At 34.5% G+C, this 25,435-nt stretch overlaps 2 protein-coding genes across 4 annotated transcripts; both read right to left on the bottom strand.

Annotated features, from left to right (window-relative positions):
* Positions 1–27: 27 nt before the first annotated feature.
* On the bottom strand, positions 28–8,471 carry LOC109045399 (gamma-parvin-like). Its single transcript, XM_042752840.1, has 13 exons — positions 7,316–8,471; positions 6,164–6,217; positions 5,548–5,615; positions 5,262–5,364; positions 4,154–4,294; positions 3,952–4,067; positions 2,721–2,776; positions 2,585–2,619; positions 2,393–2,454; positions 2,240–2,308; positions 1,544–1,645; positions 1,103–1,175; positions 28–513 (listed from the first exon to the last, which is right to left on the bottom strand). The coding sequence occupies exons 2-13, from the start codon at positions 6,207–6,209 to the stop codon at positions 440–442; spliced, it is 945 nt and encodes a 314-aa protein (XP_042608774.1). The 5' UTR covers positions 6,210–6,217; positions 7,316–8,471; the 3' UTR covers positions 28–439.
* Positions 8,472–9,863: 1,392 nt separating this feature from the next.
* On the bottom strand, positions 9,864–24,440 carry LOC109045400 (beta-parvin-like). Of its 3 annotated transcripts, XM_042752838.1 has the most exons (14): positions 24,167–24,440; positions 23,325–23,450; positions 15,232–15,321; positions 14,153–14,223; positions 13,527–13,629; positions 13,284–13,424; positions 12,240–12,355; positions 12,095–12,156; positions 11,960–11,979; positions 11,183–11,244; positions 11,028–11,096; positions 10,848–10,949; positions 10,531–10,603; positions 9,864–10,278 (listed from the first exon to the last, which is right to left on the bottom strand). In XM_042752838.1, the coding sequence occupies exons 2-14, from the start codon at positions 23,434–23,436 to the stop codon at positions 10,202–10,204; spliced, it is 1,098 nt and encodes a 365-aa protein (XP_042608772.1). In that variant the 5' UTR covers positions 23,437–23,450; positions 24,167–24,440; the 3' UTR covers positions 9,864–10,201. The 3 variants fall into 3 exon arrangements, with proteins under 3 accessions (XP_042608772.1, XP_042608771.1, XP_042608773.1); XM_042752837.1 differs by lacking the exon at positions 24,167–24,440 and having other exon boundaries at positions 23,325–23,954; XM_042752839.1 differs by lacking the exons at positions 23,325–23,450; positions 24,167–24,440 and adding an exon at positions 17,350–17,625.
* Positions 24,441–25,435: the final 995 nt, after the last annotated feature.

The following is a 25,435-nucleotide window of genomic DNA, read 5'->3' as shown; positions in this document are numbered from 1 at the left end:
AAGTCCATTAAAGAAAAAGTGACATCGTTTCAGAGCTGCTATATATGCCACTTTTATTTAAAAACAAGCTGCAAGTCAGCAGAAAACTGTTGAGCAATACATTAAGACGAATGCACATCTGTCCAAAAGAAAAAAAAACATGGAAAGTAGAAGAGTGAAAAGATGACATTAAATTGAAGCTGTCAGCATCCGAAAGCAATTTCCATGATGAGGTGAGTGGCCATGTCCTCTCATTTTCTCTCTGAAGCCTCTTCAGTGGTTCAGAGACACTCTGTACAATTGCTTTTAATGTGTTGTAACACTTTGAGTGCCAAATAATCTGACTGTCAACTCTTTGCCCTGATTTTTAGTCAGAAGAAAGATGCACATTTACAGTGAATTTGATTATTTAAATCATTCTGAAAGGTTTTATTGAATTGAAAGGTCTGGAATTGCGAGATTATTTGTTTTTGTGCCTACTGAATAGGTAATACAGCACTTTCACAGTGGCTGGAACATCTTGGGAAACAATATCTGTGAGAAACATGAGAAATGAGCTTATTATTGAATGAACAAGCAGACAGATCAGCAATCAATGCTAACAGCTATTCTACTAAAGAAGTACACAAAAACAGCTTAAATATGGATTTTAGTTCATGCAGTAGTGCACATATCCTTTATGAAGTGTTACTGCATTGTGTAAAAAATAAATTCAAGATGGAAGATGAAGTGAGAGAATTCACTATTATAAATAAGAATTATAAAATGACAAGTAATGAGTATTTATTTGAATTTGAAAATATATTAAAAAAAAAAAAGTTTGATTAAATCATTCAGTAATTTTTTTTCAATTAATTTAAAACAGACAATTTAACCCAATATAGACTAGTCAACGTTTGAAGTGGATCAAAACCTTTCATCAAAGTTGTCCTAAAACCAAAATGCGATCTTGTCTTAGGACAAGTTGATGAACTTTTTTTGATCCACTTCAAATGTTGACTATTATATATCAAACAGATGGCAGGAAAATGATGCTGCCTAATAAGATCTGAGTTTCTCAAGTGGTTTTGTTTACAATGTACACACTCGACAGCAAGGGTTTGGATTGTCCCATAATAATTACCTTGAGGGTCAACTGACTGAACAGGAAGTCCTCGGTCTATGAGAAGATCCAATGCAAGCGTCACATTATGAAGCTGCATAGGTGAATAAACAACAATGATCAAAAAGATCAAACATTTTTTAAACAAACAACTAAATGTAATGTAAACCCCCAACACTGCATATTCTCTGGTAACCGTGCATCATTAGTTTTGATTTCTGTCTTTTGCATTACCCTCGGTTTCTTAACATGCCTTATGCTGCTGTGTTGTCATATCCACAGTCATCCTAAGAGACGTTAATTATACAATGGCGAGACATTTCCTGGAGGTGCTTGTGAAGTTACACTGACGTAAAATCCTATAAGCCTGGATTAAATAGTGCTTATTGTTGTAAAGCGAAATGGAGCTCACTAACAACATGGTTCTCTTGTTTTGATGCAAATATTTTCTCAGGTTCTCACCATTTCTGAGCTCCCGACAGGACAAAGGAAGAACTCACAGAGAGGAATGAAGAAGCCCTCCAACTGACCGATTAACAAGAGCAGAATCACTCCATCTGCGAACTAAAACAATCACATTATAAAATCATAAACATAAAACATGACTTCAAAAACAAGCCCATAAAGGGCTTATATCGTTAAAAAATATTTTTTGTTATCATTTAATTCTAAAAAATCCATTCCCTGTTGACCTCTCGCATCAAAACCCACCGACATATTTGGTTACAACTATTTAGGACTGTTTTCACTTGTAAACAGTGCTTGATCTGTGCATATTTCATCTGAATCAGGAGAGAATCACATCTTAATGATGTGTTTGTTTATAAGAAACATGCAGCTTTTGGCTTTACAAGACATTAATTGATGGACTGGAGTTCTATGGATTACTTGTGGATTATTGTGATGTTTTTATCAGCTGTTTGAACTCTTATTCTGACGGCACCCATTCACTGCAGAGGATCCATTGGTGAGTGATGTAATTATATGTTTCTCCAAATTTGACAAAGAAACAAACTCATCTACATCTACATTTTGGATGGCCTAAGGCTGAGTACATTTTCAGAAAATGTAAATTGTTTGGCTGAACAATTTATTTTTCTTCTAAGTGTACCTTTTTTTTTTTTGCAACATAATTCCTTTAAATTAGGGTTTGCACACCTGTTTGTCAAGGTCGGTCACGCCCAGTCCCAGAGATGACATGTTCTTATTCACAAAGTGCAAAATGGCCTGTAGGAAAGAAAACTTAATGAAGCTGTGAAAGATGTGTGTCAAAGGCTATATTTAGAGATGTATCCCAAACTGGATCCTAACCTTTTTCACGGTCTCAATTTTGTGAGCCTCCAGCTTGAAGAGCTCATCAATGGGACATTCCTCTGCAAAGACAGTGCAAGAGAGAGATTAAGCAAACGCTTTCTTCTTTATACGCCTCCACTATCTGAAAGTTACCGATGCTTATAAATATGGAAATGAAAAAGCTCAGAGTTCAGCCTCCGTCTGACTCACTGTTAGATTCTCTCTCTAGCGCTTCACTGGAATTACTGCGGAGACACACAGCAGACCATGAAAACACTGGTTTGGACAGTGTCAGAGATTCAAAGTGCAGATAAATGTTTAATAGGGAAGGAGGATCTTTACAGACCTTTGAAATGTGATGAATTCTGTCTGCTTGTCTGCCTTAACGCCACTTTTTGTGACCTGTTTAACAAATTAGATTTTAATGAATGCTGACAACATGAATATTTAACTTCTGTAATGTAATTTAACTGCTCAGTGAATATTCAAAATGAATAATGTGGGACTTGATTCCATTTGGATCTGACTGGATGATGGATATTAGGCTCCTATAATGTTGGTTAATATAATTTTTGTCTGGATGTGCAGATTTGATTACATGAGCAGAAAAAAGTTAGTTTTTTTTATTTGCATAAGCAGATTTTTTTTCTTTTAATAAAATGCATATTATTTTTTCAAATAATATGCAATGTGAACTTTGAGAAAATTATATTATTTTTTCGTTATAATATGCATATTGATTTTTCAGATAATAAATTGTGAAAAAGTTATGACATCTTTTTTTTTCATTATAATTTTTCCAATAATGTGCAATGATTGTGGTAAACAAATTAAGCAATTTTTCATTATAATATGTAGATGAATTGGCAAAAATTAAACATATATTTTTTTAATATGTATATTGATTTTTTAGCAATATGCATTCATGAATTGTGAAAAAAAATATTAAATCAATGTTTTCATTTTGATATGCTTGGTAATTTTTTTAAATAATATGCAGTAATATGGTAAATTGTGAGAAGTAATGAAAACAACTGTTTTTCAAAAAAATTGCAGTAATTAAATTATGAAAACAACTGGTCAATATAATGTGCACATTATTTTTTTTCTAAATAATATGCAACAATGTCAGTTTTTTTCTATTATAATTCATGTTAATTTTTCAAATAACATGCAGTAACAAACAATGAAATTTTATGAAAACATGCAGTATTTTTTTTTCATTATAATATGCATAGTTATTTTTCAAATATGCAATGATGAATTGAGAAAATACATGAAAATAATCGCTCTTTACAATATACATATTCATTTTTGCAATAATATGCAGTGATGAATTGTGAAAAATTATGAAAACAATTTGTTTTCATTATATGCATATTGATATTTAGAAGACAAGAATATGAAACCAGATGTGGATTTCTTTTAAACATGAACATGCAGAACATCTTAGCAACACCCTGGCAACCACCTAGAACAGTAGTATTGTGGTGGTGGTGTTTCTTTAATATACGGCCAGTGTATTTTTGAAACATTTAATTTACACATTCAAATAATTTCAATATTTAATCAATCACCTCACACTGGATGACCTCCACGCTGACGTTTGCGGGCAGGACCAGATCTGGTTGGAAACGCCTCGCCATAGCAACCAGAAGATGCAATGTAGCCAACAGGTCTCTGCTGTGAATAACTGAGAGATTTGGGTGGGAGAACAGTGGGCATATGCTTATAAATATATAAATAGGTCAGTGAAAATAGCTGATCTGATTGGCTTACGCTTAACACTCCATTTGGCTGTTTCCTCGTTGATCTCTAAGGTCTCGTTGAGAGCTGTCAGGATCACCTCTAGTTTTCGTACCTGTGCGTCAGTGCTCAACGCGATCTCCTCTACGTGTAACTGAACACCTGCTAACCTGCCTGGGATCAAAACATACACGGGCGTGATAACTCGATTGTATAGAGGGTGACCTTTCACCTCAAAAAAAGTTTACATTTTTATGACAATTCAACAATAGTTTACCCAAAAATGAAAATTTGCTGAGAATTTACTCACCCTCAGGTTTTCCAAGATGTAAATGAGTTTGTTTCTTCATCAGAACAGATTTGGAGAAATGTAGTATTACATCACTTACTCACCAGTGGATGCTCTGCAGTGAATGGGTGCCGTCAGAATGAGAGTCCAAACAACTGATAAAAACATCACAGTAATCCACAAGTACTCCACACCACTCCAGTCCATCAGTTAATGTCTTGTGAAGTGAAAAGTTGTGTTTGTAAAAAACTAATCCATCAAGATGATTTTAACTTCAAACTGTTGCTTCCTAAAAACTATAATACAAGTCCTTTGATATTACTTTCTCCAGTGAAACAGTCATCTTGTCTGAATCAGGAGAGAAATATGCACAGATCAAGCACTGTTTACAAGCCAAAATAGTTCTTAATAAATATGTGGATGGATTTTGATGTGAGAGGACAACAGGTGTTGGACCTTTTTTTCACTGGAGGAATTGTTATTATGGATTATCGACCGAAAGAAGTGACAGTTTAAAGTTAAAATGCCTTGATGTATTTCTTTATTAGAAACATGCAGCTTTTCATTAACTGATGTACTAGAGTGGTGTGGATTATTTGTGGATTATTGTGATGTTTTATCAGCTGTTTGCACTCATTCACTGCAGAGGATCCATTGGTGAGCAAGTGATGTAATGCTACATTTCTCCAAATCTGATGAAGAAACAAACTCATCTACATATTGGATAACCTGAGAGTAATATATTTTCAGCATGTTTTAATTTTTGGGGTGAAATATTCTTTGAAGAATACATGTGAGCTTCACCCAATAATGTGCATGTTAATAATTTTGTTGCTTTGACATGATTCTTACGTAACAGGTGATGAATGACGAGTCCATCATAAATGTCTTCTTCCAGTGTTCGCACCACAATGTGTTCAACTTTCAGAGTTCTGTTGATCCATTCCACCAAAACCTGCCACAAAGCACCAGAGAAAATCCACAGATATTCAGACCCTCCTCCGGAAATTATGTTCTCCCTGAGACCACTTGGTTAGAGTAGAGTACAGTAGAACTCAAACCAGAAATCTGCCGGTTATCAAACCTGAGCATTAGCTACTATGCAACACCACCCTAAAAAAATAGTTAAGTATCTCACCTCTTTAAGTTTGTTGAGTTTGGGGTCTTCTAAAGATGTCGGCTGAATCATCATTCTTCTCTCGCCTCCTTAAAACCAACAATAATACGTAATTTGCCACGTTATCAGGATCAGGATACTTATTTGCTTTCCGCTATGGGTCTGTCCTTCATAAACGAGTATGACTGCATACTAATTCACATACTATATAGTATAGAAGATTAGGATTAGTGTGTCCTGAATCAATTATATATTTTTTATGTAATTAACTAAAATATAATATTATAATGTAATATCAATAGAAAATTAATTTAAAGGATTTTCTGATTGGCTTCTCACTGTTTAAAGAACATACTTTCTGAATATATGCCTAATTCTACTAAAAATATTATTATTATTAAGATATTACATCAAAAATTAGGGCTTTAATTGGTTCCAGTTCATTCATTATACTGGAAATGGGAGGTTAAGTTGAGTGTATTGTATTGTAGGATAGCCTACTTTTCTGTTTAGTGTGCTTTAGTTGTATACTTGACATAATGGCATACTGTATCTAGACAAGTGTCTACATTGTAGAAGAATGTAATTGGGATGCAGAAAGTCCTAACATTGTCATGATGATGTGATGATCACTCACCCTGACGACTGCCGCCCTTTTCCTCTTCAGCTCCACAGTCTGCCATTCTTTTGACTGTTTCAAAACATAGTTTTTTGTCAAAAAGTGAACTTTATTAATAGTTTCACTCAGCAGACATTTGATTTCTGGCGCTTCTGTTTGAAAAACAAGTGATGTTGGAGCTCTGTCTGCGTGTTTGTGTCCTGAGGGAATTTCAAGGGCTCGATTCATCTCGAGGTTTTGTTTTCGAACGGACATTTTTATGGCTATGATGAAGTACGGCGAACCGAAGCCGACTTCAAACGTCAAAACACAAGGACGGAGAATCTCCACAACACACAGCAGACGTCTGCGGGAGTCGGCACTGTTTTGGAGGAGGAGAACACAAGGAGCTCCGAGATTTCTGCCTTCCTGCATCACGCACGCCAGCCCACATTGACATAACACAGACTGACAGGAAAAACATAAAGCTCTCTGACAACAAAAACATGCTGTGAGAGAGAAAAACAAGATGGAAAGAGAAAGAAGCGTCTCAAATCTCAGCCATCTCTTCCGATTTAGAGCAATAGTTGGTCCAGAAATGAAAAGTTAGGTATGTTTTGATGCTGGAATGCTGGTTTATGATGGTCCTTTTAAACCATCATAGACAAACACCCCCAAATCAAAACAAAAAAAAACAACATATGCTGTTTTTTTTCAGCAATTTGAGCAAATTGAAACTTCACAGATGTCTCTCCTCAGGAGAAAAAGTGAGTATGTCCTTCAAGCACCACAAAGATGTAAAGGCTCCTCCTCAGGAGAAAAACTGTTGAGTTTAGGTAGCAATACAAGAAAAGATCTCAATAATGTCTCAAACTATGCACAGATATAAGATATAAAAAAAACTAAACACACACATAATAAAAAAAAAAATCACTATGCACAGATATAAGATATAAAAATATCTTAATATGCACTTCATCAAAAACCAAGTTATCTGAAATATGCTATCCAAATTAGCTTTACTATTAATGTTCATCAACAATTGTTTCAATTTTGATTCTCCAAAGCAATTCTAGGAGATGCATCTGAGACAAAGGCGATGCTTAAACCTAAAAGAGAAACCCGTGAAGTCTACTGAGATGCTATGAAAGAGCAATACAGTACAGCCATGTTTGCTGTCAAAACTTTCACCTCAGCTCTCGCCACACGTCTGGAGAAATCCTTCTTCTTTCAGATGAAATGTCATCCAAACGGTCCTGTCACCTTTCTTATAAGGATCGAGTAACTTCTACAACACAACCAACCATCTAAATCAGCTAAAATCAAAAACAAGAACTCATATACGGGTGAGGCCTGTTTCAAGCACCAGCCAGGAAGTGGTAAGGCACCACTTCCTCTTTTGTTCTATTTTGCAGAAGCACAGATCATGCTCTAAACTGTCACACAGTGCAGCAAACACACAGGTCCCTCTAACAAGTCTGTACAGGGGTCTAAACATGATATCTGAGTCAGTAACAGACAATAACGTTTACTAGCAAACAACCAAATAGTGATCTGATGTTTCCTCTCTTCAAATAACACGCTCCAGGTTCGAGAGCAACAATTGCATATATTTTCCACTCTCTCTTACTGTGATGGAGAGAACGCCTCCCTTTGACTAGAAAATCCAGAGGTAATTTTGGTTACCATGGTTACCGTCCCAATGAATTCCACACATTAAACGCAAGTTTGAATCCAGAACAAACATCTGAAAAAAAGCCCCTCAAAGGTGCATCTGAAAACAACAGGATTATTTAGCTTCAGACTCATCCATCTGTGGATGTGTTTACATTCTGCGTCATCCTGAGAGATACAATAATACTGGAAACTACGGTTTGCACAGTACCCAAAGAAAATGAGAATGGTGTTTGCCCGTGCAAAACTGTTGTTATGCAATTGCAAAGGTGTTCTGAGTGTTCTTACATGATGCTTTGTGGTTGCATATGAGTTAGGTGTTTGCTAGAATCTGCTATGCGGTTGCTTGAGTGTTGTAAGTTGGTTGCTGTAAGATCCCTTATGAGTTCTGATTGGATTTTAGAGAGGTTTAAACAAAATAGTTGCTATGCAGTTGATAACACAGTCTAATAACCACTTACACTCAATCAGTGATTGCTGCAGTGTTCTGGGTGGTTACTAAGGTATTGTTATTCAGTCGCTGACATGTAATTATAGATTATATTACACTTTAAAATACTCATAATCAGACTCCAGTTACCTTTTTATTGATTGCTTGATTGCATATTATTTACAAAATAGCAACTAATGATTCATTATTTATTGATTCTGCCTAATTCTTCTTTTTCATCTTTCTTAAAAATCCCAATTCTTATATACATTCAGAAAGTTATCCAGTTTTGTGGATATTCACACAAAGACCAGTCACTATGGCTTTAATTACACAGAGCATGACTACTGGATTTACAAAAATCAGTTCAACTTTAAGTGAAGTGCTTTCTCAAAATTTCAACATGACATCAATCAAAACTTTTCACTTGAATTATTATTCAGTGGGTTATTATGAAATATCAATGTCTTCAGAAGGCTTTTTGTCTTGCGAACACATTAAAATGCACAAATTCAAGTATATTATGTCTTATTTATATGTAATGCAGAGATTCACAAACTTTTTCTTGTCAGCCGAACCTCTTTCACCTAATATATTAATCTGAAGTACACCTGAGATTTTAAGGTAATAAGTTATTAATTAACTAACACATTTGCATGTTCACGGTTCTCTGACGTTGGATAATGGTCACATGACATGCAGTAAAATGATTTATTTTAGTTTTACATTTTTATAATTTAATTAATATAAGCTCTTCAAGAAATTCACGAGCCCCCTGCAGTTCCTTCATTAACTCCAGTTTAGGAAACCTTGATGTAAAGGGATATTTAATGCACTTCATGTTGTTAATAACATCAACTGAAATATATTTTCCTCCTCTTTTATTTTTACATCAATATGGTAAAAGATTATCCTATTTAAATCAATGTGATATAAAGATAGGTGAGAAGTAATCTAACATTAATCATAAAGTAGTCTGATTATATTACCTAAAATGTGTAATGTAATGGATTACATTAATACTACATTTATTTTTTTGTCATGTAATATAATCAATTTGCATCCCAAAGTAGTCTACCCAGCACTGGTTGCTGAGGTCTTCTGGATGGTTTTTAGGGAGTTGCTGTGTACTTTTTGGGTTTCGTGGGTTGTTGGCAGGACATTACATGGGTGTTCAGACTGACTGGTAATGTGTTGCTAGAGTGGTTGCTTATTGGTCAATATTCTATAGCAAGACATCATTGAACCCCATAATTTGAATCATTAATGTCTTCAGCACAAACACAAAAAGTTACGTGTCAATGTTTAATGTACGTATATCATCTGGAAGCTGTAAATTTGTAACACTAAGTGTGAGCAATACTAATAGTGAATTGCTTTAATGTAGAAAACAGCACTAAATAAATTAAAGATACAGTGCAAGTCTGTCATAATGAATCACGCTAAATGAATCTTTAAACCTGTGTGAGACACATGAAGGTGAAACATTTATACAGACCAAGGTTTTTAAGCATGAATTATTCTGTGTATGAAAACGTGATACTCAACTGTTTATTTTAATTAAAAAACTCTATAAATTCATTTTTTGAGACCATCAAGACTCGAAAGTCAAAATGAATTAATTCCAGCATGTAGAAAGTACTTGTTTATTTGAAATAATTACAGCATTTCTATTATAATAAAATACACAGTGCATTGCAGGACAAAAAGTCATTCCTTTGTAGTGCTTAAAGCAGTGGCAGGCCTCGTTTGCGTAAGTCAAACACGAGAAAAATAAAATATTTTAATGAGCTGCTACACTGACGCATCATTAAGGCTGAATACATTCGATTCTGGGCATAAATAAGCCAAATAATGCAAAATATTTCATTCTTACGTACAAAAGTAACACTGGGGATGTGTGTGCACGTGTGAGCGCAGAAGTCCTGGCATCAGTGAGGCATGTAGCGACTTTCCTCTGATCGCTTTCAGTGTTACTCTGAGTTCTTGTAGTTGGTGAAAAGGTTGTAAAGCACCCTGAGTGTTGACTTCAGATTCAAGTTCACCACGTCTGCAGGACACAAACAATAGGATTGCTATTAAACAGACAGAGGCTTGAATATGTTAACTGTCATTGTGAAGGAACACAGTATGTTTACTGAGAAGCACAGTGTGCTGCATCCACTGAGGAACATCTCCATCTAGTGGATAACGTGGGTAACATTATGAAACAGGTGCAGACAATGAGCTGGTCTGTTATGATGTCTAAAGATTGTGTATATACTGTAACGCTGATGTAACATTGCAGTGATTTTTCTGGTACCTTCTGGTCTCGCTTTGGGTTTCTGTAATCCACCATCTTGCATGAGCTCAAAAGCAAATGAGACATTATGCACCTACAAGACAGAAAAACACTCTAGTGATGCTTTTCATAGTAATTAGTACAAAACCAGTTTTGTCTGATAATGGTTTGATGTGGACTAGAGTCTGATGTGGTCTGACAAATACAATCAGACCTCATCAAACCACATCAAATCTTGAGTCTTATCAAGCTCCTTAAGACCCTGACAGAACAAATCAGTCCTCATTAGACCACATCAGACCTCACCGGTCCACATTAGACCACTGTGGCACACTTACCTTCTGTTCGAAGCTTTCAGGTGTGAGGTAGAAGTTGTACAGCGGCACAAAGTAATTTTCTAACAATCCCATCAGTAACACCAGATAGACACCATCTGCGAACTTCACACACACATGAAGAGGTTTTTGAGCGGTTTTGATCTACAGATCCGTGTGAGAGTTAACAGATAAAGTTCATACCTGTGATTCCAGCTCCGTCACCTCCAGGTTCAGTTTGTTCAAGTGTTTATTCACAAATGTAATCAGCGACTAAAGAAACAGACATTCAAGGTTAATTTTTGTATAAACTGTACCATTGCACAGAAGTTCTTGTCCCATACAAAACCGGTCCTTACTGTTTTCACTACATTCAGTTTGTCAGGTGCGTGATCCAACAAGGTGTCAAAAGCATCTCGTTCTGCAAATGACAAACAAAATAAATTGTTTTTGACCATTTTTCACAGACTAATAAAAATAACAGATGAACCATCATAATGTACTTGTGGCAAATACAGCTAAAACTAGTTCCTGATGTTCACTGGTTTTATAGGTTCTACTTGAATAAACCACCTTGGACCAGTATGGAAGCCCATTTCCGCCAATAAAAAAGTAATTACGACTTTTTTCTCATAATTGCGAGTTAAAAAGTCATAATTATGAGATATAAACTCGCAATTCTGAGAAATAAAGCCAGAATTGTGTGATATAAACTCATAATAGCAAGACATAAAGTTGCAATTCTGAGAAATAAAGTCAGAACTGCGAGATATAAACTAAAAATTCACAATTACTCACAATACTTTTATTTCAGAATTGCGAGTTTATATCAAGTACAACATGCAATTGCGAGTTATGAAGTTATAAACTCGCAATTCTGAGAACATATCAGAAACAAAAAAGGTTTTATCTCGCAATTCTGAGAGAAAAAAAAAAGTCAGAACAGTGAGATAAAAGTCACAATAACCTTTTTTTTTATTCAGAGGTGGAAACAGGCTTCTATAGACCAGCAATGAGCCAGCTACAATTTTTTTTTTTAAATTAGACTTCTATATGACGCTGAATTTTCCAGCAACTTATTGATTCTTAAGTAAAACCATGAAAATGTTTGAGAAAATGTGTATGAAAATACTTGCCTGATCTTCCAATCATCATTCTATTGGAAACAGTGAACGCACAGTCAGCATCAGACCACACACTCAAATACAAAAGGTACATTTCTGTGTTATAATCATCTTTCACCACTAGATGGCCACATTGGAGCATCTTACTCTGTTGTGGTACTTGTGAGGTGTTTGGTCACATGAGCAGTCTGCAGGATTCCCTCCTTTTTCTGAGACAAACACAAACCTTTGTAATTAGGATGAAGATATTTGATACAATATTCAATTTCACACTTTAATAAACCCAGCATACCTTGACCACGATCACCTTGACGGACACATGCTCAGGTAAGCGGATGGGTGCCGCGTAGTAGATGGCCAGCGCCAGCAGCAGGTACACGATGGACACCAGGTTCTTAGAGTGGATTGCTAAAGATAAGACAGAGACTTAACATCAACAATAAAACTGATAAAAAAATTCTTTATTTTTGATAATATATTTAAAAATGCATTAAATTAAAAATCAAAACTTTTCTCAATTTACTTTTTTAATAACAGTCTCTTATGCACAACTTATAGCATGTTACATTGAATAATAAATATAGACATATATATTTGTTTTAATAATATTTAATAGCTTTTTATAAAATTTTAAGATATAAACTCGCAATTCTGAAAACATATCAGTCCATTTTTTCTTTTTCTTTTAGTTTAGTTAGAATTTTGGTCATTTTAATATGTGATTTTGTCATTAATTGTATGTATTATTACTAAGGTTCATTTTTATTTCCTTTTCAGATTTTTTTTTATTTAATTTATATTTGTGTTCATAATATTTAATTTAACCATTAAGAATGGGTAAAAGTCATGTTATTTTAGATTATAATATTGTCATTTTTATTAATATTTGGAATTCACTTTTGTTTTTAAATTTTTTCCTTTTATTTTTGTTTCCTAATATTTCAGTCAACCAATAAAAATGGGGGGGAAACCATGTGATTTTAGCATTATTTATTAGTAGTAGTAGTAAATATACTCTGGTTTTAATATTTTCTGGTTTCATTTTATTTTAGTATGTTTTGTCACTAGTATTTTAGTTTTTTTTTTTTTTTTTTTTTTTTAATAATACTTTTTAGGTTTTGTTTATTTTTTAGTTTTACTTTATTTATTTCCAGTTAGTAATTTTGGTGCTTAAACTTATTTCAGTTAGTTGCTCATTTTATTTATTTTAGCTTTATTAACAAAAATGTTTTTAATAGTTTTAGTTCTAGGCAATGATGATAACTCTGATACATTTTTATTAATTCTTATTTTTGGTTGAATTGTTCCTTTAAATGCGAGTGTGTTCAGTGCTCACAGTCGACACTCCACTCCGTGTTCCAGTCCAGCGGTCTGAGAACTCCATTAACAGCCTCTAGAACCGTCTGCAGTTTCTGCTTCTGTCCGATCTCTGACTGCGTCACCTCTGCCACATTCAGCTTATGACCCGACAGCTTCTCTGAAGGACACGCACACAGAGCACAGAACACCCTCACTGCACTGAAAACACCACAGAAAAAGATCAACTCGAGCATCAGAACGGAAAAGATCTTTGTCTCACCGATCAGTTTCTGCAGCACCTGTCCATCATACAGATCCTCCTCAAGGTCTTTCACGATGATTCGGTCCTCTTCCAGTTCACTGTTGATCCAGTCAATGAGAACCTGAGAGGAAGAGTTTGTATCATAGAAAAAGGGTCAGTGAGTAGAATGGTAACTATGCAAAATGGGCGTGGCTTAGTGGGCCAGATGTTCACTCTAAATTGGTTAAGTGTGATAGGTTTTTATAATTATGTTATTTTTTTCAGCACTGATTAGAATGGACCAATAACAATCACTGGTGATTTCTGTTGAGTTATTTACCATTTGATCTTCAACATTTTTGCCCCATGTTTATGCTCTACAGTCTAGGGCTATGTAGTGCTGTTATTGTTAACTAAAACTAAAATTATTAATTTATTGTGTTCATTAAAACAAAACTGAAATAAATTAAATATAAATAAGTAATATATAGTTGAGGAAAGAGGAAATATGACCAGGTGTAATAACACAGCTAAAACTCCATACATACTTTAATGTCAAATTTAAAGTCCCATTGGCGTTATTGTCTTTATCTGACGTTATTTTTACTTTCCACAGACTTTATTCTGAAATGTTCAGCCAAACTTTCAGAAAAGGTGTTTTCTACCTTCTGGAGGTCTTTAAAATTGAGGTCTTCTCTTGAAGTGGGGTCTAGAATGGTCCTCTCTGCATTTTCCTCTGCAAAAATCAAGGAACAAAGAAAAAGAAATCAGGGTAAGTAAGAGACATGGGAAAAACTAAAGGTGTCTTCCACACCCAACGATACCACAAAACTTGGGTTTAGGAGTTCTCAGTAATGCATTGCTTAAGTGCCAGCTTGTTTCTCTTTAAATTCATAACTAAGAGAACAAAAACAGACAAAAATGAACATTTGCTGAAGGCCATCCAAAATGTAGACGAGTTTGCTTCTTCAGCAGAATGAGAGTCCAAACAGCTGATAAAAACATCACAATAATCCACAAGTAATGCACACCACTCCAGTCCATCAGTTAATGTCTTGCAAAGCAAAAAGCTGCATGTTTACAAGAAACAAATCCATTATTAAGATGATTAGAACTACTTGCTTCCAGCTAAAATACAAGTGCTCTATTCTCCAGCGAAAAAGTCAGCTTCTCTGAATCAGGAGAGAAATGCGCACAGATAAAGCACCCTTTACAAGTGAAAATGATTACTTGTGGATTATTGTGATGTTTTTATCAGCTGTTTGGATTCTCATTCTGACGGCACCCATTCACTGCATAGAATCCACTGGTGAGCAAGTGATGTATTGCTACATTTCTCCAAATCTGTTCTGATGGAGAAACAAACTCATCTACATATGGCCTGAAGGTGAGTACATTTTCAGCAGATTTCCTTTTTTTATGAAAACATAATCAGGAATACCTCACTGTGATTTTTTTTTAAAAGCTTGTACTTGTCTTAAAAATTTTAAAACGTCACTAAATGGGTCTACAGAGGTTGTTGGGGACATTAAACATCCAAACAACTAGTCACTTTCACAACCATGTTGTGTTTATAATTTTGCTTTTGCAAACTATTCTAACTTAAGCTTTCAGGAAAAAATTATTTGATTGATGCTAACTAAGAGATATGCAGCATCACAACAGCCCTCTGTTCTTAGTGACATCTAGTGGAGGAGTCAGACATTACATTGATTTTAAAGGATGAGAAGAAGCCAAATGTTACCAAGCAACGTGTCCTCAGGGAGCAGCTCTGGGTCGGCGTGCAGGAGGGGGGCGTTGATGGCCTTCTTACCCTCTTCCTGAAGGTCACCCACTATGAGGACAAAAGAAGACCAATAAAACATCATATTTTCTGGGACATGTACCATGAAAATACTATTAAAGTACATTGGAATATAGTAATAATTCAATACCATGATAAATATCAAGGTACCAATGTACACAGAGTAAGGGTTCTTCATGTTTGTCTGCATTGTTTCAGGAAAACATCTACGATGAGCAGAGCGGCTAATATCACATCACTCGCTGCTACTGCTAAATCAATACCAGAAGCTCACTGCCGTTTCAATTAACTGATTAGTGTGCAGTGATTAATCAGCTGATTTATGAGTGACTCTCTTTCTCCTCCTCTTCCAGATTACTACAGTTCATCTATAATATGACTTGACATCTCGTTCTATGGAAAACAGCTTCAGCTTAGTGCACTTCCTTAAAACGCAAATAGTCATCATGGTCATATCCAAACATCAGAAATAGTTCCTCCTGTATGCTACACACCCACACCAGTTTGTTCCATCAGCAAGGACGCATTAAATGTATCAAAAGGGACAGTAACGGCATTTATAATGTTGCAAAAGATTTCTTTTTTTAAATAAATTCTGTTCTTGTGAACTTTTCATTCATAAAAGAATCCTTAAAAAAGTATCACAGTTTCCACAAAAATATTAAACCGTTAAAACATTGTTTGCAACATTGACAATAATAATAAGAATGTTTCTTGAGCAGCATATTAGAGTTTTATTCTGATAATCTTTAAAGTGTGAAATGAACATGTTTAGTTTAAGTTTTTAATGCCATCAAACGCCTTTTGGAGGCTCTTAAAAGTGTGAAATGAACATGTTTACTTTTCGACATTACAAATAAGGATAGAAAGCTGAATTCAAATTACATACTGTACTTACAGAAAACTATCATTTGACACAGTGTTATTTCAGTATCAGTGATATACTATTATAGTTTTATTAATATTTTAATTTAGATTTTATTTTCATATTTCATGTTGTTTTGGCTAGCTGAACATAAATAAGTTGAAGTTATATCATGTACTGTACGTACTTTAACTTAGTTACATGGAACTTAAACTTATTTTATTTCAGCTAGTTGCCAAAGCAACATTTCTTATTTTCATTTAGTTGGAAAACAATATATAAAATAACAATAATAATACAACAGAAGTCAATGGGGTCCAGAAACCAACAGGCTACCAACAGGTTTGGAACAACTTTAGGGTGAGTAAATGACGACAGAATTTTCAGTTTTGATGAAGATGAATAAGAATGGTAACAGATTGCTTTTTTGTGCTGTTAACGGTAGAGTCGGGGGGGGGGGGGGGGGGGGTGACTTTAGAAAGATAGACAGGTTCATTCATGTTTTCAGGGGTCTGTCCTCAGCCCCCCATGTAAGCGGAGATGCACTCATATAAACATTTAAGGTCCAGAGGGACAGTTTCACACTGACAGTTCTTCATCCACCCTGCAGATCTACACAGATCATGCAACATCTCGCGCCCGGTCTGTATTTCCTGCAAGATTACGCCTCTGCTTTTCATAATAATTGTGCATTTCCCCTCTAGGGCACCATGAAACATGGAGCATGCCTCATTTTTTTAGGATTACAGTTCCGTTTAGGTTTCACGTACAGAGAATAATTATTTAAAAACAGAAGCTATTTAAAGTAATCAATGCTGATATTATGTATTAAATTCTACATCATAATAAATATATATATATACTGACTACATATATTCACAAACAAATGCATTTAGATTCATATTAAATACTGTATATATATGTATTTTTAAAAATATTGTCAATTAATTTAATTAAAAGAGATTACTATTCTATTATTATTACTTAACACAATCATACCCTATATTATAAATACTATAATATTTTTAAATAATGTTTCAGTGTACGATTGCGAAAGCATGTGTATTCATACATAAATATATTTAATTTTCCATCAAATATTTAACATGTTATTCTATCATGACAACGTACATCTGCATTCATTTAATTAAGGTCTATTAAACTGCTGCACTATAAAACAGCCCAAAGTCTACCTTGCTTTCTTTTCTTCGTTCCACACAGTAGACTAGCCATGTCCTGTTAAACAGCGCTGAATCCAGCTAATGTCCTGCAGTGAGTCTCTGTGGCGAGTGCGAGTGTGTGTGTGTGTGTGTGAGGGAGGCCGCCAGTGTGGCTACAGCAGTCGCACCCGCGTCATCACGTGTTATTTCTGTCCCTTTGAAATCCCCCACCCTCACTGCTCCTGTTTCAATGAGGACGAGACGCTGCTCTACACTCTGCTCTTATAGAGTCTTACACAGTAGATGCAACACGTGACTGTATGAAGAGCACACTAATGAGGGACTAACCAGAATAACACTTGATGGAGAGATGATAATTTGATGATACATAATATTTTTTTCTTCAGCACAATAAACTTATATTTTTGTCTTAATATTCTATTTTATTCTATTCTTTAATGAATTAGACCTTCAAATTTTTCAGGCAACACATGAAATCAATTCATTAATCTTTAAAGATTTTCAGATTTTACATTTGTATTCTATTCTATATACTATTCTAGATTCAAGTTATTCTGCAACACACAAAATCTTTATGATCTTTGAAAAATTCCAGATCTTAAATGTCTATTGTCTAATTGATTCTATTTTATTCCATTCTATTCTATTCTGGATTAAATAATCAAGTTTTTCTGCAATACATGAAATCTTCATGGCTATTTGAAGATCTCCAGATCTTAAATGTCTGTTGTCTAATGATTCTATTCTATTCTATTCTATTCTATTCTATTCTATTCTATTCTATTCTACATTCAAGTTCTTCTGCAGCACATCAAATCTCCATGGATCCTCAGATATTTCCAGATCTGAGATGTCTGTTTTTTAATTGATTCTATTCTATTCTATTCTATTCTATTCTATTCTATTCTATTCTATTCTATTCTATTCTATTCTATTCTATCAACAGATTAAAATATTCATTAAGATTAAGATTAGATTAAGTTTTCTGCAACAAACAAAATCTACATAGATCTTCAGAGAAATTTCCAGATCTTAGATGTATTTTGTCTAATTGATTCTATTCTATTGGATTAGATTGATTCTTTTCTAATGAATCAGTGTGTTGTCTAATTAAATCTATAATATTCCAGATTAAATATTCAAGTATTCCTGCAACACATGTAATCCACGTCTAATCTTCATGGATCTTCAAAATTTTCCAGATCTTAAATGTGTGTTATCTAATTCTATTCTATTATGGGTTAAATATTCAAGTATTCCTGCAACACATGTAATCCACATGTAATCTTCATGGATCTTCAAAATTTTCCAGATCTTAAATGTGTGTTATCTAATTCTATTCTATTCTATTCTATTCTATTCTATTCTATTCTATTCTATTCTATTCTATTCTGAATTAAATATTCAAGTATTCCTGCAACACATGTAATCCACATGTAATCTTCATGGATCTTCAAAATTTTTCAGATCTTAAATGTGTTATCTAATTCTATTCTATTCTATTCCATTCTGGGTTAAATATTCAAGTTTTTCTGTAACACATGAAATCTTCATGGATCTTCAAAGATTTCCAGAACTTAGATGTGTGTTGTCTAATTCTATTCTATTCTATTCTATTCTATTCTATTCTATTCTATTCTATTCTATAATTGAGTAGATATTTAAGGTCACTGAGACATTTGGATTATTGATTTTTGTCATATATTTACAGAATGAAGTTATTAATTTATTTGAATGACAGGTCATTTTCAGGAAGTCATCGATGTGCTCTCAAAGCTGATTTGTCATGTTCAAATCAATCAGTAAAAAGCTGCTGATCAGCGAGTGCAGTGGCTACACAGGCACGACACAACAAACACTTCCCTGAGAAATCAATACACGCTCACTGTGGTGTTTGTCAGCGGTGTGTGTGTGTGTGTGTGTGTGTGTGTGTGTGTGTGTGTGTGTGTGTCTGTCTGTACGGCTCAGGGAAAGTTATTTATTACAAAGCTAACAAAAATAACAGTCTGGTCAGAGGAATGGAGCTGCTCTTAAATATAGCAGCACTTATTTGTGGGATCATTGGGATGCTGGAGTGGGAAATAGAGGCCGGATGAGTAACACACTTCAGATGTCAAGAAGATGATTGTGTCATGTCAACCAAACTTCCTGCATTACACACAGTCCACAGTTAGTCTCCATATTAGACACTGTCTGTCATTAATCTCTGGATTATATGCTGTCAGTCGTGTGTACCAGATACCCTTAATAAACATTCATATTAATTTCAAAATATGAATATGACAAAATATGAAGGTTTTGTGCCAATCCTATTTCAGTGCTGTTTCAGGGATAAACTAGTTTGACAAGACCAATACATGTGAAAATTAACATAAAGAAATGCTTAAAAAATACAAATAAAAACAGGCCACTTCAGTATTTGTTGTCAGAAACACTGAACCATTATTACAGTTTGAGCAGAACATTTCTCAAAAAATGCAAAAAAATTGTTTTTCTTTTTTTTTAATTATATAATGAAAAGTATATATATATATATCTATATATATATATATATATATATATATATATATATATATATATACTTTCATTATATAATAAAAAAAAAAAAAAATTCTGACAACAAATACAAATACTGACTATATATATATATATATATATATATATATATATATATATATATATATATATATATATATATATATATATATATATATATATATATATATATATATGGATCTCAAAAAAATCTAAATTTATGAATAACTTTTTTTTTTCTATATGGACCATTAAAATTAAGTGTTTTTTTAATTTCTAAAAATTATAATTTTAAGTATTATCTGAGAATACGGAGCTGTGATGATAACCAACCAACTTGGAAAAATGCTCCTTAGGAAATACTATGACCATTTCATAACCTTCACCATAACATTTTACATTCATAAACACATCCTTTCCTGATTAGTGTATTAACACTGAAATAGCTGAAAGGTATTTTAGGAGCTGAAAACTATCCATGATGACAAACTAGACTTCTGCTTTCTGATGAAAGCTATTTTTAACACAGCTACACTTCACCGTAGAGAACTACACACAAACACAGATAAACATCACTGATGCTCAGTGTACAAACACAGACAGGAGTGAAACTCACTGACATCCATGTTCCTCAAAGCTTTGAACACATCTAAGGACACTTGGAAAATTGAGGCAGCAACAGCCAGATCTCTCAATATCACTCATATACACACAATAATATATAAGTCACCATCCTGACACACAAACATACACTCACACATCCTCATATATATCAGAGGGCTTGCTGATATCAGCGTCTGCAAAGCAGGGATGGGAAATGCTGCTGTCAAGCATGACAACTACTACTTTCCTGAAGAAAACAAACCCCTCTTTCTAACAAATTTAGTCTGGGTGGCACTATAAACGTCAAACATCACTGCTTGACTAAAGTCACTCATCTCTTAGACACTTGACCAGCAAAAACAATCTAATTTTCTACAAATTGCCATGAAACATGTATAATTGTGTTTCATCTCAGAGTTTTCAAACTACATCCACCAATCAGCACAGTTCTGAATACAGGCCATGCAGCCAGGATACCTTAGCAACCAGCCAAAACATCCATTCAGAAAACCCTAGCAACACTCTAACAACCAGCCAGAACACCCAAGCAAACAGCCAAAGCACCCTAGCAACACCCTAACAACCAGCCAAAAAAACACCTAAGCAAACAGCCGAAGCACCCTAGTAACACCCTAACAACCAGCCAAGCAAACACAAGAAAAAACCCAAAAAACACCAACAACACACCCAGAAAAACCCAAAAAAACACCAACAAAAAACAAGAAAAAACAAAAAAGAAAACAAATAAAATACTAGCAACACCCTAACAACCTTCCAAAACACCCTAGCAACACCCTAACAAACAGCCAGAACACCTAAGTAAACATTTACATTACTTTTACATTTAGTCATTTAGCAGACACTTTTATCCAAAGCAATTTACAAATTAGGAAAATGGAAGCAATCAAAATCAACAAAAGAGCAATGTCTCAGTTAGCTTAATGCAGTACACGTAGCAATGGTTTTTTTATATAATAAATAAAAAAAAAAAAAAAACAGAAGGACTAAACAAACAAAAAACCAACAACAAGACAGAACACTCTAAAAAACATGCATAACAACCTAGCAACAAACAAACAAAAAACCATAGCAACACCCTAACAACCAGCCAGAACACTCTAACAAACAGGCATAACTCCTTAGCAACACCCTAACAAGCAGCCAGAACACCCGAACATCATTAAGAAAACTCTAGGAACAACCTAACAAAGGCCAGAATACCTTAGCATACAGCCAAAACACCCTAGCAACACCCTAATAGCCATTCAAAAAATTGTAGCAACACCCTAACAACCAACCAGAATGCCATAACAAACAGCCAAAACACCAACCATCCAGAACGGCCATGCAACACCCTAACAACCAGGCAAAAAACCCTGGCAACACCCTAACAACCACCCAGAACACCCAAACAACTATACAGTACACCTTAACAACCAGCCTAGCAACAAACCCCAGCACCCATTTGAACACCATAGTAACACCCTAACAACCAAGACAAGTTGCCTGTCATACATTTGATTACTTTTTGATTACTTTTCTAAGTTTCTAACAAATGTTTTCAGCTATTAGTCATTTTGAAACATTTAAAGCAGGCAGGGTTAACCTCACAGCAGCACTCAACACTGATTACTGACAGACTTTCAAAATCATCATCATCTTTTGAATTAAGATTTAATTTTATAGCACAGCCACCAGAAAATCTGACTTTAGCACCTCTTTTTACTTCTTTGAGATCGTTCTAAGGTTAGATACAGGTTTAAGATATAGTTTAATCGCTATGATACTGTTTTGAAACCAATGCACATGTAGTTAATATTACTCAGTACTTAAATGGATAACTACACTGTAATAAGGACACCTTAAAATAAAGTGTAAATAAAGTGTAACCATAAAGTTTAGTTACTTCCCAACACTACTAACAACCCTTTATAACACCCTGGCAACCACTCAAAACACTACAGTATATCACCCACTTAACAAGGCAGTGACTTTAGACTACAAAACACCTTTCAAACAACTGCAGAAGTATTTAAAATTTGCAAGCTCAAAATAACCGTTAGACTTTCAGCCAAAGCTTATCAGTTTATCATCAGGCCAGAACTCGTTTCATGGCTACTACAATGGTGCTCAATATTGAACCTCTAAACAATCTATAACGATTCCTTGAAAGTTCCCAAAAAGGATTCTTCTGAACAAAGAGTGACTTGAGAGACTTGAACACATGCTGTCACTCCTGTGTTACTGTCTGGACATAAACAGGACGACCACTCTTTTCCACAATGACACACACACACACTTACACAAATAAACTTTACTGTGCAGCTGTTCACACAGATGGAGGCTGGAAGGGGTGAGTTTGATCTAAAACAGCACAAAATATCATCAAAAATGCATAGACAGATTTCTAACTCTTATAGAGTTTGAAACAATATAAGAAAGCAGAAGGACAAAGCAGTCCACTTCATTCTTATCTGAATAACCTTGAGCTCCTGACCTGGCTATTTCTGTCCTAGACACCACCACCACAGAATGACTGTCTGTGGCTTAAGTTATGCTCGTATAAGAATGCTTATAAAACTATCATTGCACAGTTGATTATACTAGTCTAGTAGAAATATATACTATATATTATTTATATGAAATGTTATCATTTTTATATATATTTAAAATAAATAATACATATATATAATACAAATAATCCTGGAATGAAAGAAGCATTTTTATAAATTCGTGTATTGATCAAGTGCAGCACCATGGACAGCGATAAAAATCGATCGTGATGTCATGTGCTCATCTTATTATTTTCTCGGTTCCTTTTTACTTTACAATATCCTGGAAAACATTACCTTCTTTCAGCTTCTTTTTACGAACTAACGTTCCGCCCAGTTTTCCGAGCAGCGACTCATCCTTCTTCATCTTGCCCGTCTGTCCGGATGGTTTGGTGGGGTTCGCAGCCATCTGCTCCGCCGCGGCTCCAGTCACAGAAACCCAACGAGTGAGAAGAATGGAAATTAGTATTATCTGTAAGGGGCGGGGCGCAGTGGCCCGAATCTGGTCTCTGATTGGGCAGGTATGACTTGCTAAATTATTATTTTACGGTTTTAACTCTTTCTATGTATTTTCAATTCAACAGACACTACATTCACTCTGTGTCATTTATCATGTGCGAAATATTGGAAGTATTAAAAATATTGGGCGGCGATGTCACGTGGTACATGTTACTTTTCTCAGCGCTGACTAACCACTTCACTGAAAAATGATCGTTTTTACAATTCTACACAGAATAAGGAATTTTTTTATGCTTGTTTACCAGGTATTAATAGACATTATTCAGGGTAACGATTAAAATCTATAGAATTAGGTGAGCATACCATTATACGAAACCACTTATCACCAAAAAGACAGAAAAGGCTCTAAATGCGATTCTAAATTGAGGATTCTAGCCATTAAGCGCCCCTTATGGGTATCGATTTTCATCCAATTGGATAAACTGGTAATATTTGCCACCCAGTGGGTTTGGAAAAGCATCCCATGCCAACAATACAGATCATGAAAAACATCAGCAAACTTTTGAGAATAGATGATAATGTTGACATATCTCTTATACTACTTGATGATAATTATAACTAATAATGAAAAACAAGGATTCCGAAAATGAGAAAGTATAACTTTGCATAGGCCTACTCACCAGTTTCTCTGGGTGTGGTGAAGAATTAAACAGAAAGCAGCGTCGATATCAGTAAAAAAGGAAGAATGAGTAAATTTTCACTGCAGATATATTTTGAGTGTCAGGCAAAGTCATATCTGGAAAAGTGTTGTGACATCTTGAGCCACACCCTTAAGAGTCAGTCATAGAAACACACACATAACTCATCCACCTAACTAAGACCTCTGTTGTTATTACAGCATATAAAACTAATCATTAGAAGACAACTTTCTGCATAAACATTGCTCTGTTTACATCTATTCATTTAGCAGACGCTTTTATCCAAATGAGAAAAACAAGTGCTTTATATTATATAACTCAAAATATAACATTTATAATATGCTTACATCCTCAAAAGGAGGTTTTGTCAGATTTAGCTCACTTCTAACTAAACAAACCCTGTACAAACATCATGGTCAAACAAAAAAACTATCAAGAAAAACTGTAACAGGTTCAGTTTTAATGCCATAATAAAATGTACTAAAGTACAGAAAATATTATTTTCCATAACTGAACATTAAAACGCAGGTTATTCAGTGTTCCAGAGGTTTCCATCAGCTTTCTTAAACTGCACAAACACACATTATTATTAATTTACTCATCTAAGTGTACATTAAGGCATTTTTAAGGTGACATAACACATATGTGACCCTGGAGCAGAAAAGCTATATTTATAGCTATAGCCAACAATACATTGTAAGGGTCAAAATTATCAATTTTTCTTTTACGCCAAAAATCATTAGGTTATTAAATAAAGATCATGTTCCATGAAGATATTTAGTAAATTTCCTACCATAAATATATTAAAACTTAATTTTTGATTAGTAAAATTCATTGCTAAGAACTTAATTTGGACAACTTTAAAGGCAATTTTCTCAATATTTAGATTTTTTTGCACCCTCAGATTCCAGATTTTCAAACAGTTGTATCTCAGCCAAATATTGCCCTATCCTAACAAACCATACATCAATGGAAAGATTATTTATTCATGATGTATAAATCTTAATTTTGAAAAATTATGACTGGTTTTGTGGTCCTGGGTCACATATAATAGTTACGTTCTCCATATAATATTGTAGTGAACTGCGGGATTAGTACCTGTGCAATGCAAAAGGCCCAAACACTACTGCACCAAACTCCAGCCTGCTTTTCCATCATCTGAACATCTTCAGGTTTGGGGGCCCCCAGGGGCCCCAAGGTAGGTACAGGGGCCCCAGAGAGGGCAGAGACCGTAACCTCCAGCAGATCTTT

Source organism: Cyprinus carpio, chromosome B25, assembly GCF_018340385.1.
Source record: "Cyprinus carpio isolate SPL01 chromosome B25, ASM1834038v1, whole genome shotgun sequence".
In the NCBI taxonomy this organism is placed as follows: domain Eukaryota; kingdom Metazoa; phylum Chordata; class Actinopteri; order Cypriniformes; family Cyprinidae; genus Cyprinus; species Cyprinus carpio.
Note: the sequence above shows the minus strand (reverse complement) of the source record. Positions and strands in the feature narration are given on the sequence as shown.